Here is a 20,755-nt window from a genome sequence, read left to right as displayed (position 1 = left end):
TTTAAAGCTGGTTCTTGAAACTTGTAAGTAGGCTTTGAAAGAAAGAATTGTGTCACTATATTGCCTAAAGCTAACTAAATGTAGTTAAATCAGAAAGAAAGGTGCTGCTATAAAAAAGGTGCTGCCTCCTAAGTATAATACACTGCCTGATAAAAAAAGTGAAGCACCCAGAAGACATGGTCTGATGTCAACGCAACTTTGAACACACACACACACACACACACACACACACACACACACACACACACATACACATACACATACAGGCACACACTCAGAAAGTATGTAAATGATTGGAATTGCAATTCTCTGTAATAAGTAGAATGGCTACCGCAGTGCATTAGTGATTTTTGTGTGCAGTGTTGTGACCAGCCAGGTAGGATATATAAGTTGTGTCAACAGAATCAGATTCTGAGTGATCACTGTGGAGGACGCAGAGATCCAATGTGCTTGTGGGAGACAATGTTATCAGTAACTGGCAGAGTTTGAAAGTAGCCTCTTTGAGGGCCTCCATTTAGCCAACTGGTCAAATAATGTAATATCCAGATTTGTGGGGCATCTGGAGGTGGTAGTGGTCTGAACTGCATGGGAATAAGGCAGGTATACTCACTGTCAAGGTTCTGCTCAACCATGTCTGACTACCACAAGGGAAGATTACCGTGACGTGCACCAAGCTCACCATAACCCATCCGAGAGCAAGTACTGGACACCTGCAACATTCTGTGTCACCCCACACCATTGGTTGGAGACCAGCGGCACATCTCATGTGTAGGCTGTTTTTAACACCACTAAAATTGGCAGTGTTTAGTGCCATGATTGGGAAGTATGGACTGCTGATGAATAGTGCTTCATAGTCTTCAGCAATGAATCTGCACTATGTCAGATGACCATCAGTATGGCAGTAACCTGGGGAGAGGTCCTGTTTTTCAAATGTTTTGGAGAGGCACAGTGGTGTTACTTCTCGTGTCATGGTGTGTGAGCTGTCTGGTATGATTTCAGGTCAGAGCTGATAGGGATTGAAGGAACTCTGATGGTGTGCCATGGACATCCTATGACATCGTGCATTACCCCGCATGCAACAGTATTGGAGTGCCATTTCTCAAAAGGACAATTCTCGTCCATGCATGGTATGTTTCTCTTTACTTGTCTGCAAACTGTTGAGGTTCTCTGATGGCTAAGAAGGCCTCCTGATCTGTCACAGAGAGAACGTATATGGGACCAGCATGAATGTCAACTCCATCTCAGTGCCAGAATATCAAGGACCGGTAATAAGAGTAGTGACCCAGCTTGCCTAAAGAGGGAATACAACAGCTTTGACACCCTTTCCCTCCAAATCAGTATGCATATCCAGCCAGAGTGCATGCAATGCTGATAAGTGGGCTCACACTGCTGGATTATTTGTAAATTTGGCCCAGTTTTGTAATCAGTGAAATAACATAGCATACTATCTCAACCCAAGATCTTTCATTTCATTTCCTCCTTGCCTTCTGGGTACTTCACTTTTTTGACAGGCAGAGTGCTTATCTTTCACTGTCGGTTTAATATTTACTTGAGTACACTAGCACCTTTCAAATGAAATATTTACCTACATCTGTATATATTGAGTATCATTTACAGTACATTACTACTTGTGATGCAGCATTACAGTAAACACTGCTAATTGCCATGTGGCTAACATACTTTCAGTTCTTGAATCCAGATAATTTGTAGTAAGAGTGGCTAATGAAGTGTGTCTTTAATTTTATTTTGAATTGGTAGGAACTATCATTCTCATATTGTTTTGTTGGATACGAGTTCATCAAATACCTTACCACAAGAATACACAAATTCTTTCTACACCCAGGAAAAGAAGGCAAAATCTACAGGAAGATTATTTTTGTGGTTTTTATTGTGGCTGTGTTTATCACAGTTCAATTGAAATTGCTTTTTAATATCAGAGAAAAGATAAAAACTGAAAAAAACTTAAGAAGTAAAATGTAGTGGAAGTGAGTGTAAGAATTTCAAGATCCTTACCAACACACTTGTCTGTAGCTAAAACAATGAGTAGGTCTTTGTGAGACTAAGACTTGAACTGTTAGCTGTGAATCATTTATATGGGCGATTATCTACCATCTGAGCAGTGCCTGTGAAATGGTTTGGATGACAAAACCAAATAAAATTCCTGATATGGGTTTTCCCATAAAGTATTACTGAAATATCAATATTCTTATATTAATGGTTTCTTTTTAATGTAAGGATGTAGAGGCATATATCATTGTGGGTAAGATAGATATTGCCTACAGGAAAATTAAAGAGACCTTTGGAGAAAAGGGAACCACTTGTGTGAATATCAAAAGCTCAGATGGGAAACCAGTACTAAGCAAAGAAGGGAAAACAGAAAGGTGGAACGAACATATAGAGGGTCTATACAAGGGTGATGTACTTGAGGGAAATATTATGGAGATGGAAGAGGACATAGATTAAGATGAAATGGGAGGTATGATACTGTGTGAAGAGTTTGACAGAGCACTGAAAAACCCAAGTCGAAACAAGGCCGTGGGAGTAGACAATATTCCATTAGAACTACTGATAGGCTTGTGAGAGCCAGCCATGACAAAACTCTTCCATCTGGTGAGCAAGATGTATGAGACAGCTGAAATACCCTCGAACTTCAATAATATAATAATTCCAATTCCAAAGAAAGCAGGTACTGATAGATGTGAAAATTACGAAACTATCAGTTTACTAAGTCATAGTTGTAAAATTCTAACACAAATTCTGTACAGAAGAATGAACAAACTGGTAGAGCCGACCTCGGGGAAGATCAGTTTTGATACAAAAGAAATGTAGGAACACATGAGGCAATACTGACCCTACACCTTCACATAGAAGATGGTTAAGGAAAGGCAAACCTACTTTTATACCATTTGTAGACTTAGAGAAAGCTTCTGACAATTTTGACTGGAATGCTCTCTTTCAAATTCTGAAGGTGACAGGGATAAAATACGTGGAGCGAAAGGCTATTTACAATTTGTGCAGAAACCAAATGGCGGTTATAGGAGTCGAGAGGCACAAAAGGGAAGCAGTGATTGAGAAGGGAGTGAGACAGCGTTCTAGCCTATCCTTGATGCTATTCAATGTGTATATTGAGCAAAAATTTGCAGTAGGAATTAAAATCCATGGAGAAGAAATAAAAATGTTGAGGGTTGCCAATGACAATGTAATTCTGTCAGAGACAGCAAAGGACCTGGAAGAGCAGTTGAATGCAATGGACAGTGCTATGAATGCCAAGGGCCTTGTGATTTGTGCAGCTGTCATTGTTTATATAATAACAGGCACCTCATCTACTCCTGCTGGCATTTTAGGTTTCAAGCTTTTTATTACTTTGAACATATCATGTACATCTGTTGGATCTATCCTCATGCTACAAGCAGCTTTTGTAAATTCAGGTTTTTCTTGGTTTGTAAATTTTGAGCTTAATGAAGTTGTTGCATTTATGAAATAATTGTTTATGTAATTTGTCAAATCTTGTTTTTTAATATTGACGTTTTCTATGTTTTTGAGAATTATATCCTGGTCTTTGCATCTTTTTCCTGTTTCAGTCTTCACAATACCCCATATGGCTTTTGATTTGTTATTGGACTGTCTTATTAAGATGTCATTACTCATAAATTTTGCCTTGTCATGTACGTGAACAACACCACCTCGCAGTATTTCGGAATTTTGGCATTGCTTTACATTTGAAAATGATCGTTGGATTAAGCTTAGTATTATCAGCTCAACATGGAAGACAACAATGTAGTGCATTTTTTCTTGTCCACTTTACAGTTTTAGTGCCTTTCATGGCAGCAGTTCTTTTACTTAGCACATCAAATGTCAGAAGACTTTGATCCATATTTACTATTTTTCTTAGTTCCAACCTGGTTTTCTTTCAATGTTCAAAAATAAAGTGATGGAAAGATAATATTTTCTCTTCATACTCTTGTGGCCTTTTTGTGAGATACTTTGATTTTGGTTCCCATGCTAAGTCCATGACACTTCATAAACCTGTACCACCAACCAACTCCACATTTAAATTCTGTTAAGTTCCACTGTAATGCTAGCTTACGAGTGTGTATTTGAATCATTTTTGTATTAATCCAATGACCTTTCAATGGTGTCCTTGAATCCATTTCAATACACCATCTTCTAGTTTTGGGCATTTTGCAGTTTGCACACTTAGTCTTCCTCATTTTTTCAGTTCTTCTTTACTAGTCCACCAGTCATTTAACACATGCTCAATTTTCTTTTCCATTCTTATTCCATACTATTCTTGTCAGCAACTTGGATGCATGAGCTGTTAAGCTGATTGTGCGATAATTCTCACACTTGTCAGCTCTTGCAGTCTTTAGAATTGTATGGATGATATTTTTCTGGAAGTCAGATGGTATGTCACCAGACTCATACATTCTACACACCAACATGAATAGTCATTTTGTTGCCACTTCCCCCAATGATTTTAGAAATTGTGATGGAATGTTATCTATCCCTTCTGTCTTATTTGTTCTTAAGTCCTCAAAAGCTCTCTTAAATTATAATGATAATACTGGATCCCCTATCTCTTCTAAATCAACTTCTGTTAATTCTTCTATCACATCAGACAAATCTTTGCCCTCATAGAGGTCTCCAATACAGTCTTTCCACCTATCTGTTCTCTCCTCTGCATTTAACTGCAGAATTCCCATTGCATCCTTGCTTTTAATTTCACTGAAGGTTGTTTTGATTTTCCTATGTGCTGAGTCAGTCCTTTCGACAATCATTTCTTTTTCAATTTCTTCACATTTTTCATGCACTGATTTCATCTTAGCTTCCCTGCACTTCCTATTTATTTCATTTCTCAGTGACTTGCCCTTCTTTATTCCTGAATTTCCCTGAACATTTTTGAATTTCCTTCTTTCATTGAGCAACTCAAGTATTTCTTCTGTTACCCATGGTATTCTTCCCGACTAATTTCTTTAACTTCAGCCAACTCTTCATTGTTGTGATCTTAGTATATATCTGCTCCTCAGTACACCTTATAATCCCGTATTTGATTCTGGAATCTCTGTCTGACCACGATGTAATATAACTAAAAAATCTTCTTGCATCACCTGACCTTTTCCAAGTGTACCACCTCCTCTTGTGATTCTTGAACAGAGTATTCACTATTACTAGCTGAAATTTATGACAGAACTGAGGTAGTCTTTCTCCTCTCTCATTCCTTGTCCCACGCCCATATTCTCTTGTAACCTTTCCTTCTACACCTTCCCCTACAACTGCATTCCAGTCCTCCATGCCTATTAGATTTTCGTCTCCCTGTACATACTGTATTGTTGTTGTTGTGGTCTTCAGTCCTGAGACTGGTTTGATGCAGCTCTCCATGCTACTCTATCCTGTGCAAGCTTTTTCATCTCCCAGTACCTACTGCAACCTACATCCTTCTGAATCTGCTTAGTGTATTCATCTCTTGGTCTCCCTCTACGATTTTTACCCTCCACGCTGCCCTCCAATACTAAATTGGTGATCCCTTGATGCCTCAGAACATGTCCTACCAACCGATCCCTTCTTCTGGTCAAGTTGTGCCACAAACTTCTCTTCTACCCAATCCTATTCAATAATTCCTCATTAGTTATGTGATCTACCCATCTAATCTTCAGCATTCTTCTGTAGCACCACATTTCGAAAGCTTCTATTCTCTTCTTGTCCAAACTATGTATCGTTCATGTTTCACTTCCATACATGGCTACACTCCATACAAATACTTTCAGAAATGACTTCCTGACACTTAAATCAATACTGGATGTTAACAAATTTCTCTTCTTCAGAAACGCTTTCCTTGCCATTGCCAGCCTACATTTTATATCCTCTCTACTTCGACCATCACCAGTTATTTTGCTCCCCAAATAGCAAAACTCCTTTACTACTTTAAGTGCCTCATTTCCTAATCTAATTCCCTCAGCATCACCCAACTTAATTAGACTACATTCCATTATCCTTGTTTTGCTTTGGTTGATGTTCATCTTATATCCTCCTTTCAAGACACTGTCCATTCCATTCAACTGCTCTTCCAAGTCCTTTGCTGTCTCTGACAGAATTACAATGTCATCGGCGAACCTCAAAGTTTTTATTTCTTCTCCATGAATTTTAATACCTACTCCGAATTTTTTTTGTTTCCTTTACTGCTTGCTCAATATACAGATTGAACAACAACAACGGGGAGAGGCTACAACCCTGTCTTACTCCCTTCCCAACCACTGCTTCCCTTTCATGTCCCTCGACTCTTACTGTATTACCCTTTCAATATCCTCATAAACTTTCTCTATATCTTCATCTTCAGCTTGTGAGTCACCTCCCCCTTGGCAGTTCCCTCCTGCAGATCCAAATGGGAGACTAGTCTGGAATCTTTTGCCAATGGAGAGATCATCACAACACTTTTTGTGTTACAGGCCACTTGTCTTGTGGATATACATTATGTGTGTTTAATGCATCTTCATGCTGTTGATCATTGCTGATTCTTCTGCCTTCAGGGGCATTTTCCCACCCCAAGGAGGCCAAGTGCCTTGAACCTCAGTCTGCTCTGCCACCCTCTTTGAGAAGGCAGTTGGCAGAATGAAGGTGACTTCTTATGCCAGAAGTATTCAGCTGCCCATTCTAATTATTAATCAAAATTTTAGTGGTGATGGGTTTTGAACCCAGTACTGAGGATATTAAGAGACGCTATCCCTAGACCATGAATGATGCATATGCTATTCCTTTCAATTTATAGCCAGCATCACATGAATACCTTCCTTCTTTTCAGTCCTGAGACTGGTTTGATGCAGCTCTCCATGCTACCCTATCCTGTGCAAGCTTCTTCATCTCCCAGTACTTACTGCAACCTACATCCTTCTGAATCTGCATAGTGTATTCATCTCTTGGTCTCCCTCTACGATTTTTACCCTCCATGCTGCCCTCCAATGCTAAATTTGTGATCCCTTGATGCCTCAGAACATATCCTACTAACCGGTCCCTTCTTTTTGTCAAGTTGTGCCACAAACTCCTCTTCTCCCCAATTCTATTCAATACTTCATCATTAGTCATGTGATCTACCCACCTAATCTTCAGCATTCTTCTGTAGCACCACATCTTGAAAGCTTCTATTCTCTTCTTGTCCAAACTATTTATTGTCCATGTTTCACTTCCATACATGGCTACACTCCATACAAATACTTTCAGAAACAACTTCCTGACACTTACGTCTATACCCGATGTTAACAAATTCCTCTTCTTCAGAAATGCTTTCCTTGCATTATCCTGCTGAAATATAGGGGTTTGCAGGGATCGAATGAAGGATAGAGCCACGGGTTGTAACACATCTAAAATGTAACGTCCGCTGCTCAAAGTGCCATCAATGCGAACAAGAGGTGACCGAGATGTGTAACCAATGGCACCCATACCATCACACCAGGTGATATGCCAGCATGGTGAGGACAAATACACGATTCCAATGTGTGTTCACTGCAATGTCGCCAAACACTGATGCGACCATCATGATGCTGTAAACAGAACCTGGATTCATCCGAAAAAATGACATTTTGCCATTCGTGCACCCAGGTTTGCCGTTGAGTACACCGTCGCAGGCGCTCCTGTCTGTAATGCAGTGTTAAAGGTAACCGCAGCCGTGGTCTCCGAGCTGATAGTCCATGCTGCTGCAAACGTCATTGAACTGTTCGTGCAGATGTTTGTTGTCTTGCAAATGTCCCCATCTGTTGACTCAGAGATTGAGACATGGCTGCATGATCCATTACAGCTATGCGGATAAGATGCCTGTCATCTCGACTGCTAGTGATACGAGGCTGTTGGGATCCAGCACGGCATTCCGTATTACCCTCCTGTACCCACTGATTCCATATTCTGCTAACAGTCATTGGATCTTGACCAATGCGAGCAGCAGTGTCACGATACGATAAACTGCAATCTCAATAGGCTACAATCCGGCCTTTATCAATGTCGGAAACGTGATGGAACGCATTTCTCCTCCTTACACGAGGCATCACAACAACGTTTCACCAGGCAACGCTGGTCAACTGCTGTTTGTGTATGAGAAATCGGTTGGAAACTTTCCTCATGTTAGCGTATTGTAGGTGTCACCACCGGCGCCATCCTTGTGTGAATGCTCTGAAAAGCTAATCATTTGCATATCACAGCATCTTCTACCTTTCGGTTAAATTTCGCGTCTGTAGCACACCATCTTTGTGGTGTAGCAATTTTAATGGCCGGTAGTGTATTTAAATATGGGCTGAGCAAATCCCTTAAACTTCTTGTGTTTATTCCACTGATCAACTTACAGGAATTGAGAGACTCTAGCATTATGGCTAGCATTGGCTATTTTCATACAAATGGCATTCGCAACGTGAAGTGCTCTAAATGTTTTTTAAGGAAACATGCCAAGAAATTGACATGTTCTTCAAATAGCTGTCTTTTTTCTGAACTGCTTTTCAAAAGCTGATTGTGATGTCCCTCCAAATTCATTGTAATTTAAGACTTTTCTATTTTTATGTGTTTCAGAAATAGCCACAAGTCTGTACAATGCTTCACACAAACCAGGACATGCCTCAAAGCACATACTTCAGCAGGGGCTACAGCCACCATTTTCCCATTTGTTATGAAACGAAAAAATGTTTTTTATACATGAATGCATGTATAATAAAGTAGTGAAAACCCCATTTTAATAAAAACAATCCTTGTATGAAAAAATTCTAAATTTCACCCATTTTTTGTGCCTTTCAACCAGAACCTCCACTTAAAGATAAAAGAGGCAGTACAGTTTTGGAAGGAACAAAAGGTACGAAAATTTGGACATAATATTTTGAAGAGCCATTAAATGTTGAAGATGGAGGAATAACATAAATATTGGAACATAGGTCCTGTAATTGCACGACTGACACTGAAAGAGACAACAGACACAATCAGAAAACTAGAAAACAATGAAGCTCCAGGGGAGATGGGAAACATTTGAACAACTTAAGAACGAAGGAGATACAATTACTAAATGAGTACACAAACTCCTCACCAATGATTGTAATGAAGAAAGAATGTGATCTGAGTGGAAAGAAGTAATCATATACCAATCTGTAAAAAAGGGCAATAAACAAGAATGCAGAAATTGTACAGGCATCTCATTAATTAGCACAACCCACAAAGAGTTCTCAAAGATTCTCAAGGAAAGATTGGAATTATATTTAAAAGAGATAACAGATTAGAAGTAAGAAGATTTATGAAGAATCAGTACACCACCAATGATATATTTGTACTGAAAGAAGCCTTATCAAAATATTGGGAATGCAACAAAAAATGGCAGTATTGTTTGTTGATTTTAAGAAATCCTATGATAGCATAAACAGAGAAATGTTGTAGGAGAAAATGCAGAAGTTGGGGATACCAAAGAAGATTACAGATCTTGTAAAAGTTACACTGGAAGTCTCAGAATGGATAGTGAAAACATATGGAGAATATTCCAAGGCTTTTGATGTAAAAATAGGAGTCAGGCAAGGAGATGGAAGACCACCATTCTGGTTCACTGCAATAATATAGGAAAGCACTGGATAGAACAAGTGGAGGGTAGGATGTAATTAGCATAGAAATAAAAAAATATATACTGGTAAGACGATGTTCAAGAAGCAAAGGAAGTTGGATTAGAGGTGAATGATGAGAAAATAAAATTTATGGAACTACAAAAACATTACAAGACGAAAGTGTGGAAACCATGCAGATTGATGACCACATGTTTAAAGAAGCTGAAGAGTTTAAACACCTGAGGGTTGGAGAAAATGACACAAAACGAGGATAAGAGTTGCATGCAGAGCATCGCATTCATTCAACAAACTACAGTCATCCAACATTTTATCATGAGGATCACAATAAAGAGATATGACACTATAATAAAACTAGTAGCACTGTATGGGACAGAAATGTAGAAGAAAGATAAGTGTTAAGTACATAGAGTGAAAGATACAGGATTTTGAAAGTAAAATCCTGTGATAGATAATGTACCAATTTATGAGGATGGATAATCATGAAGAGGGAACTAGATACTGTTGTGGAAGCTAAGACAAGGAGGCTGAGATGGTTCGGGTATGTCTCTAGGAGAGAGGAGGGATGAAGATTGAGAGAAGCACTGGAGATGAAACCAAACTGGGGAAGACCTTTAGGTGCACCAAAATTGAGATGGGGAGACCAGAGCATGGGAAGAAGATGCCAAGGACAGATCCCTTTGAGGCCAAAAACTGACTGTGGTCTATGGGGCCAGGAGAGTAAGAGTCAGTGAGTGAATATTTTAATATTTGCCTGAGGTGTTCCTTGAGTAGTGTGCGGTGGTTGGAGCTCATCATCAAATGTCCTTATGTCCCAGCAAGCACTGCACATACATCACATGTAAAACACCAACATGCTGACGATAGAGTCAAGCATAAAAAAATATGCTATCAGTATTGTTGCGAATGCCATTTGTTTCAAGAAGAACATCTTTAAAGTTTGGAATATTAATGAAAAAAACATTGTTTCAAAACTTACGGTTAACCTGCAATCCCAGGACCATAGGGGCATCATTCCTCTTCCTCAAACATGCTCTGGTTCTGAACTTGGTGCTGTATTTTTTCAGTCCAAGCTCTTTTAGCAGACAGTCTTAGCTCTGTGGCACCCTTACCCTGTCAGATAACTCCATGAAGTTTTTACTGCTTGTCCCCACAATGATTCACAGCACGCTCATAGTCTTCAGAATAGATGAATAACCAGAATGAGATTTTCACTCTGCAGCGGAGTGTGTGCTGATATGAAACTTCCTGGCAGATTAAAACTGTGTGCCCGCGAAAGGCAAAGGTCCCGAGTTCGAGTCTCGGTTGGGCACACAGTTTTAATCTGCCAGGAAGTTTTAGATGAATAACCTTCGCAAAAAAAAACATGCAGCTATATATGCTGCTATTTCAACAGTTGTTGATCCAAAGTGAAGATGTTTTGGTACCAGTTTTTTTTAAGCAAATCGTCACTGGACAAAAATTTTTATAGTGGTTGAATCTCTTCTTGAAGTAAATCATCGAGTGCCTACAACTGCCCATGTTTCAGTTGGCACATGGTCACATTCAACACACTGTAACTTGTAAAGTACTTCCACAAAAAAAACCTTTTGCAGGCATAATCTATATACTTCAGGGACGCAAATTATGTAAAAAAGTCAATTTTTTCATAAGTCTTGACAAGAACCTCCCCTTAATGCAATACATCTGTTGTATGTATCCTTTTCTGAAGAACCTAAATGACCTGTAAAAATGTCTAGCATTCCCTGCAGTTTTATACTTTTCTTCTCTTTTCACTAGTCTTTCGACATGCTCTCGTTTCTTTTCCTACAGATAAGATTTTTGGTTTCCCTGTTAGCATTATCATAAGATTCTTTGCTCTTTTTGCAATCTTCATACAGGTGCTTATTCTTTCCTACAAAACAAATAGTTGAGTTGACACAGAATATCAGATATGTAAAGATGATGCATTTCTGTGAGATTTAAACACAACACTCACTACAGACATGCTTGCTCATTTATAGATGATGAAGATACAGAACTCTATGCACCTTTAATACTTGTAAGAAGAATCTCAAATTTAATTCAGAAAAATTATGTACCCTCACACCTGCTATGGTTGAATTTGGACCCTTGATCAGTACAAGTGCGTCATTAGCAAACAAATGGTTACTGAACCACCTTTTGAAGTCACTGGAACAGCATTCATGTAGGTTAGAAATGACACAGCCTAGTACCATTCCTTGTGGCACTCCATGTCATGTTTTCCCACTTTGAGAGTAGTTTCGTGAATGTGACACATCCATATGTGAATTACCCTCACCCCCATGTGATTTTTAAAGCCTTGGTGTTAATGTATTCCACGTAACTCTTCATCCACAAGTACAATACCGCTCACAGACTGATATGATTGACAAACTAATGTGAGGAACATTCACAGCAATATGCCTGACATCATTCTCAATTGTACAATTAAGATTCTTGACCTAACTGTTAGTTGTATCACCTACTAATATTACATATTCTTTGTTTCCATGAGCTTTCATTAAATAGCCTTAATCACCAGTATATCAACGAAAATAATAAATTTTTGAAAACATAAGCAATACCTTTTGAAGATATAAGTAACTGGATAGATAAAAAATCTACTCACCTGGCGGTGGCAGTAGAACACGAATATAAAAGCTACTACAGTCTGCTAGCTTTTTGAGCCAGTCACTCCTCCTCCTTGTAGAAGGGTTGAACCCCTTAGATGAAGTTCTGGGTGACTTTTCCAAACTCTACCTCACTACCCTTTTTCCTTCACCTCTCTTCCTCCCCCTTCAACCCTTCTGCCAGAAGAAGGAGCCACCAGCTCTGAAAGCTAGCCAACTGTAATACCTGCTGCCACTTAATTATTAGGTAACATCACTGAAGCCTGCACTAGGGTTAAAAACATTAGTTGTCAAGAAATCAATAGAAATCAATTCCCAAGAAATTCTGTACTAGTCCCCCCCCGCCCCCCCCCCCACCCCCCGCCAATACCTCCTCATTAGTTATGTGATCTACCCATCTAATCTTCGGCATTCTTCTGTACCACCACATTTCGAAAGCTTCTATTCTCTTCTTGTCCAAACTATTTATCGTCCATGTTTCACTTCCATACATGGCTACTCTCCATACAAATACTTTCAGAAATGACTTCCTGACACTTAAGTCTATACTCGATGTTAACAAATTTCTCTTCTTCGGAAATGCTTTCCTTGCCATTGCCAGTCTACATTTTATATCCTCTCTACTTCGACCATCATCAGTTATTTTGCTCCCCAAATAGCAAAACTCCTTTACTATTTTAAGCGATTCATTTTCAAATCTAATTCCCTCAGCATCACCCGACTTAATTCAACTACATTCCATTATCCTCATTTTGCTTTTGTTGTAACATAGTATAAAAATATTGCCAAATTACACCTAACTGGAGTATCAAATTTTTTATGCTTGATAAGTGGAGTCAGTAGTCAAATTGGTATATTTAATTTTTTTATTACTGTCTGTTATTACAACATTAAAATTATTTCTTCAAGTGATGGAATGGAGCATTCATTGTGATGGGATAAGTCTGGTTGAAGACAGTTTCATTTTAACCTGTTTCTTATGGAAAATATTGGTTTCCAACATTAACAAGTACAAAAATTTTTAATTCTAACAAAAATATATCAACCTATGAAATACCATCAATGTCATGGCCAAGAAATGAAAACCTTTGTTCAGAGTTTGAACAATATCAGACCTTGGCACCCAAGCATCATTATTAACTTTAAAGGTAAACTGGTTGCCTGCACTATTCATTCTAAAGAATGTCACTTCTTGTTGATCAATGTCTATTGTTATAACTCAAGCTAAGAAACACTTCACTCACTGCATGCAAATTTAACAACAACAAAGGAACCCATGAAAACATCTTTCTTTTTCATCCTCCTCCTGACTGTTGATGTTACCCAGTGTTGACCGAGTGAGGTGGCACAGTGGTTAGCACACTGGACTCACATTCAGGAGGACAATGGTTCAAACCCTCATCCAGCCATTCTGATTTAGGTTTTCCCTGAATTGCCTCAGGCTAGTGCTGGGATGGGGCCTTTCAAAGGGCATGGTTGACTTTCTTCCCTATCCTTCCCTAATTTGATGGGACTGATGACCTCACTGTTTGGTCCCCTTCACCCAAATCAATCAACCAACCAACTTAGTGTGGGGTCACAAATTACAGTTGTAATTTTCCATGAAAGAAAGTTAAATTCAAAAGTATTTTTGATATGGAATATTCTTCACAAATTATTGGGTAGGGGGACAGAGCCTCCACACAATGTACAGAGCATGTCTCAGGTAATGCTTGGACATCATAAATAGCTGCATCAAATAAAAACTTATGCTGTTCAACTAATCCTTAGAACAAAATGTCACCACAATTCATTTTCTCATTTATTTCGTTTTGGTAACCTCATAAAAGGACACTGCATTTACAACATGATATTTTCCACCAAAGAGCATATGCAGTAGCATTCATTTGATTACATCACAACTCCTTCCCCAACATCTTTCCCATGAACTAACTACCATGATGTATTAAACTGATATTATACAGGCTGTTCATTGTAACTGAAGACATTGAAATATGTTGAAAACTACACATTGGATCAAAAAGACGTATAGTTACAGTTTGTTTGTCTGGGAGGGGGGCATCCAACAATACCATACTCGAAGTGCCACCTCACCCCATGTGTAGTTGGCAACTTTGACATCTTCAATGGGAACCTCCATTTCTTATTGCAGATTACGATTCTACAGCAAAATCTACACGTTTTGTCTGAAGCATTTTCTTCATTTTGCCACAGGTAGCACTGTAATTGAAGGAATAGAAATAATAAACAATAATTTACAACATGCTGCTCAATGGCCCTCGAATATTCATTGGCATGTGGGACTCCACCTCCATGCTGTGAGAGTAGGACAGGCCAGTATTTCATAACTTCTAATTGGAAACCCCATTTGCAATGTTGTATTCCTCTGACATATCAAACAGGGAACTACTCGATGCTCCACCATGCCCCTTATTAATGACAATGCTATAAAAAGGATAGATTGCTACTCACCATATAACAGAAATGTTGAGTTGCAGATGTACCTATCTGCAACTCAATATCTCCACTATATGGTAAGTAGCAGTCTACCCTTTTCATAATATTGTCATTATTTCCCATTGTTTGATTTTCCCTCGTATTACATACTTATGAAACATGCTTGATTTGAAAATATAGTTAGTATTTTTAGAACTGTATAAACTTATTTCTTTTACTGTGATAGAATTGAACAAAAAAAAAAAAACATTTTTTGACTGTGTTGAAAGGCATGTCTACATGTCAGCATAAAAAAGAAATTTTACATTTACTAAAAGAAGTACTCAAGAATGAATAAAAACCAAAACACAGAAATAATCTACCTCTACATCTACAACTACGTAGAAACTCCACAAGCCTCCATACAGTGCACAGTGGAGGGTACGCTGTACAATTACTAGACATTTCCTTTCCTGTTCCACTTGCAAATAGAGTGAGGGAAAAATGACTGTCTATATGTCTCTGTATGAACTCTAATTTCTCATATCTTATCTCTGTGGTCCTTACGTGCAATGTATGTTGGTGGCAGTAGAATTGTTAGGCAGTCAGCTTCAAATGGCGGTTCTCTGAACTTTCTCAAAAGTGAAACGTGTGAAGAAACAAAATAAGTTCTTTGATGAGTCAGAAAATGAAACAGTGGTTTGCAACTCTAAAGGTGGTATACTGAAGACCAATTATTTAATTATATTGAACAGACTATCCGTAGAGTTCAATAATTGTCTTGGTGTCTATGAAGAGTTTTCCGGAAAGTTCTCTTTTTTATCCAGTTTGATGGAAATGGACCATACTGAAGTCTATAATGCTGCAAAACAGCTGCAGCATGTTTACCCAAGGGGTATAGAGGAGTCTTTTGGAACAGTATGTGTCCATCTCCAAAGCTTCCTTTTCAGTTCTGGGTATGACAATGGTCCTACTTTACCAATCTTAAATAAATTGTTAAGAGAAATGTCTCTTTGATATTTATCCAAACATCAGAATTGCTCTGCAAATTTATTTGACCACACCAGCAATGAACTGCTCTGCTTGAACGATCCTTCTCAGTTCTCGGAAGGGTTAAGGACTACTTGTGCACTTCTCAGACTCCGGATCATTTGATCTGTTTGGCTGTATTAGCAATAGAAAATGATCTGACTGTGACACTGGATTTTGAAAATGTGATAAATGTGTTTGCTGATAAGGCAAGAAGGCACCATTGAACTGATGACATTCTTTGTTGATAATATAATACTCATTTACCATAAATTCATACAATATGATCCTTTTTTTGTTGATTTCTTCTTTAAGTATTATATATATATCCTTTTTGTAGATTTCTTCTGTAAGTAGTATATATTACTTATTTTAAATAATGTGTTTATAATTTTGTTGCTAAATGTTTTTCAAAATAGGCTAAGTTTGTTTTTGGGGAGAGTGAAAAAAGTTATTGGGCCCATGGGCGTGACATTATCTAAATATGGGGCTACCCATAACTACTTCACTTTGGAGCCTGCCCTTTCATGAGCCACATGGAAGAGGCATTCCTCAATACACAAAAGTTGAGCTTCCTACCTTAGTACAGATATATCACTGATATCTTTGTGGCATGGGCTCATGGTGAGCGATATCTCCTCTGTTTCCTGCAACAACTCAGTTCCTTTTCCCAACTCAGTCATCTGGTCCTTCCCCAAAGCCAAAGGCACCTTCGTTGATACTGACCCCCATGACCTGAAGTCCACATCCACATCTCAGTCCACATAAAACCAAGCAACAACAGCTATGCTTTGGGAGCTACCACCCATCAAATGCTACAGCCCTAAGCATTTGTAGCAAATATATCTACACCACCACAAAATCCATCAACACTTACACCATAAACCTCTTCCAGGTTATCCTCTCTCAAAACTACAATGTATATCTTATTTTCAAACAAATCTCCTTAGCAGAATCTTTCTCTAACCTCTATCTAATGCAGATTCCACTTTCAAAAAACTCAGAAGCATCCCCCTTGTCACCCAGGCCTTGAATGCATCAACACTTTGCTATTATTGTGAAAAACCTACCCTCATCCATTACAGAGGGGCTCCTCTCATCTTGATGTCTAACTGACGTGCCTTTCCTTTTGATCCTTCCCAACCTCTCTCTGTCTCATCCCCAAGGAAAGAACTATTACTTCCAAAGCTAGATAGTGTGTCACTTTCACTTTTGTATGTGCCTATCAACAGTACTACATATTTTGCCTACTTAAGGCAAGTAAATGTCCAGCAATTCTGTCTCACTGTTTTTTCTTTTAATTTGAGCAGCCCAGCAAATGTTTCATATACTGACCATTTATTTTATGTTCATCTGTAGCAACTGATACAAAGCTTACAGGGCGGCTCCGTACCTTCGACTCCCACTATGCTCGTAGCTGGCAGGAGACGAAGATCATTGACCAGCAGTCTTGAAGTTATGCAAGTTTTACATTTCATCAATAACCATGAGGTATGTACTGGTTCAAAGAGTAATAGAAAATGCTGGGTGAATTACTATATGCAATTCTACAAGGAGAGTTGTAGACAACACATGTATGTGGGATTTTGGATCCTTATCGTTATAAATAACAACCCGTTGATCCACTTGTTAAAACAATGAGCACATTTTTATTGTCACACTTCAGACATACGTCATTACACATCGAAAGTATCACATAGACAGAACATAATGGCCGCCTTGGCCCAAAGAGTTTTTGAACACCAGAGATGTGTTGCCACATGCAAAACAAACAATTTCTGGAAGTGATACTTTAAATAAGCATCTTCAACTGAAGAAATGATTACGTACATTTTCACTTTTCATTAAACCTGTAAATGATGAAGATTTAAAATGTGCAAATACACTGCTTGACCAAAACAAGTGAAACACATACAAGACATGTTGGATGTCAATGCATACTGTACACATACATACCATCTGCGGGTATGTAATGATTAGTGTTGCAGTTCTCTGAGACAGGTAGATTGGGTACCAGACTGCATTAGTGTTGTTACCTGGCCTGGTAGGGTGTATAAGCAAGTGGAAGGAAGATTTGAATTTAATGCACCGTCAACAAAGAGATCATTAGAAATGGAGCCGAAGTTCTGATTGTTTCTAGGATGGAGAAGGAAACTGGCCATGCCTTTTTGGAGGACCAGTTTGCAGAAATCACAGAAGACAGATCGGGATGGCCAACGGGGATCGGGGATTTCAACCGTCATTCTACCAAATGAGAGTCCAGTGTGCTAACCACTGTGCCACCACACTTGGTGCGTCTATAGGGGGTATGAACATTGTCAGATGTCGAGTGATCACTGAAAGGCATGGAAATGCTGCATATTCTCGGGAGGCAGCATTATCAGCACCTGATAGAGTTTGAAAGGCTATCATCATGAGTCTCCATTTGGCCAGCTGATTAGAGCATATAATATCAAGATTTGTGGGGCATTTGGAGGTGATAGCAGCCTGAACTGTATGAGAATATGTGGGCAGGTATACTCATTGTCAAGATTCTGTCTGAACATGTCTGACAACCACAAGAGAGAGTTACTACACATCATAAACCTTTCACATCTGCACCTTCACTGGCCACCTGAGAACCTGTGTTGGACTCCCTGTAACACTCTGTGTCATAAAGTTTCAGACTTTGAAAAAGCTTGTTTGAGTTTGAAATTAGTGACTGAGCCTTGATAGGATTTAATGATGTCTCTAGCATCTAGACCTAATGCCTGCACCACTAAATTCACCAAGGATGCAAATAATGCCTGTGAAAGCCTGCACTGTATCACCACGTTGTCTAAAGCTATTCCTGCATGTGCCAGCTAAAGTTACTCAAATCAGAAAGAAATATGCTATTACACATAAGAAACTGCTGCCACATAATACACTGCTTGACAAAGAAAGTGAAGCACCCAGAAGACATGATGAGATGTCTAAGTAACTTCATACATGTGCACACAATTGGCGGACATGTAAATGTTTACAACTGCAATTCTCTGATACAAGTAGAATGGCCACCAGAGAGCATTAATGATGTTTGCATTTAATGTTGTTACTAGGCCTGATAGGGTACATAAGGTGTGGGAATAGTGTCAGATGTTGAGTGATCACTGTGAAGGTCACAATATTATCAGCAACTGACAATCTGAAAGGGGCCTCACTATGGGCCTAATTTGGCCCAATGAATCAGGTAACACCCAGATTTGCAGGGTATTTGGATGTGGGTGTGGCCTGATGTTTAGCTGCATGGGAACTAGAGGGCAGGCACACTCATTGTGAAGGTTCTGGTCAACCACATCTGACCACCACAAGAGAGGATCGCCATATTATGCACCAAGCACATCACTCCTTCAAATCTGCACCAGCTATCCAAGAACAAATATCGAAGTCCCTGCAACATTCTACGATACCCTGCACCGTTGGTCAGAAACTTGTAGCAGACAGACTATGGAATTACCTTCTCATGCACAGACTGCCATTAAAACTGCAACACAAATGACTGTGTTTGGAGTGGTGCCATGATTGGAAAGTGTAGACTGCTCATGAATGGCACTGCATTTTGTTCAGGTATGAATCATGGTTCTGAACTACCCAGATGAACGTAATTCGTAAGTGTGGTGACAACCTGGTGAAGTGTCCTATTCTTCCAATGTTTTGGAAAGGCTTGGCAGTGTTACTCTGGCATCATGTGTTGGGTACAATGCAGGTCATGGATGGCAGTGACTGATGTAATTCTAATGGCACAATTGTGTATCCTGTTTTTGTATGTGCTACGTTTCATTAGAGATTATCTTGGTGCCATTTTTCAAAAGATTGGTGCTTGTTCACACACGGCAAGTGTCTCTATGGACTATCTGCATGATTGGTTAGTTGTGGTTTGCTTTAGGGCACAAAAAACAACTGGGGTCATACACGCACAAGTTAAAACTGTAGAACACGAAGATAGAGAGGTGTTAAAAAACGACTATACGTCAGTCCCAATTGACATAAGAGAATACAGATAAAAACCGGGACATGGAGAAAGGGCTAAAAAAGACATCATACAGGAGGTCCAAAACTGAAAATTAAATGGCTTTCACCATATTGCTTTGGCAGATGAAAGGTAAAACGTGGTCGACAGCCCACCTGTCATTTGCTAAAATGGCCAATAGCTCAGACGGCAAACCCATGTAGGAACTTAAACCATTAAAAAATGGGAATTCTGTCAGGAAGTGGCAGACAGTTAAAACATGGGCACAGTGTGTACAAAGTGGTGGGGTAGCACCACTTATCAAATGACGATGGCTAGAAAGGTAGTGCCCAATACTTGGACGAGTTAAAATGACCTCCTCCCAGTGGGAGGGCCAAGAGGAGGTCATCCAAGCTGCTGGGAGAGGCTTAATAAGCTGGAGCTTATTCCCATGAAAGGAGGGCCATTGGTGATGCCAAAGGGACACCACCTCCTGATGGACAGCAACACAGACATCATCAGAGAGAAAATAAGAACTACTGGGCGGAGGTATGAGGACTGCAAATAAACATCACAGTGGCTCCACCAAGAGTGAGCAAGTGACAGTTTTCCTGGACCCATTGCACTAAGGGATGGGCAGTGTACAGTGCACATAGACTTTGGAGCGTGCTGAGTGAGTCTGAGCAGAGGACACAATTGAAAAGCCTGTGTTGCGAGACATACTCCATGGCCTGATACAGGGTGAAGAGCCTGGCTGTAAATACTGAGAAGTGTGCCAAAAGCCAATATTGAAAGACATGGGCCCCAATGACGAAGGCACACCCAATCCCGCAGTCAGTCCGAGGGTCTTCATTGTATACAAATGTACCATCAGGAAGTTCCATGTGAAGGTCGTGAAACTGAAGGTGATAGAGCAAGGCTGGAGAGGTTTCCTTAGGAAACGATTGAAGGCCAAGGTTAACATGGGCCACTTCACGAAGCCAAAATTGCAGGTAGGTTAAGCCAACGTAGCAAGTGCTGAAAGTGGACTCCAGGAGGTAACAGAGAAGAGGGATGCACCCCATACTGGTAATCAAAGGAATCATTGAAGAAGGAGGCATAGGATGGGTGACCGCACA

General features: G+C 39.5%; 1 protein-coding gene and 1 long non-coding RNA gene across 2 annotated transcripts in view; one reads left to right on the top strand and one right to left on the bottom strand.

Annotated features, from left to right (window-relative positions):
* Positions 1-20,755, bottom strand: part of LOC124619701 — a 90,893-nt gene that overhangs the window by 35,984 nt on the left and 34,154 nt on the right. The window lies entirely within an intron of this gene.
* Positions 1-20,755, top strand: part of LOC124619700 — a 139,605-nt gene that overhangs the window by 107,429 nt on the left and 11,421 nt on the right. The window contains exon 5 of the mRNA XM_047146257.1: positions 17,027-17,158. Coding sequence (XP_047002213.1) covers positions 17,027-17,158 — 132 coding nt within the window. The remainder of the gene's footprint in view (positions 1-17,026; positions 17,159-20,755) is intronic.

The sequence above is a fragment of the Schistocerca americana genome, chromosome 6, assembly GCF_021461395.2.
Source record: "Schistocerca americana isolate TAMUIC-IGC-003095 chromosome 6, iqSchAmer2.1, whole genome shotgun sequence".
In the NCBI taxonomy this organism is placed as follows: domain Eukaryota; kingdom Metazoa; phylum Arthropoda; class Insecta; order Orthoptera; family Acrididae; genus Schistocerca; species Schistocerca americana.
Note: the sequence above shows the minus strand (reverse complement) of the source record. Positions and strands in the feature narration are given on the sequence as shown.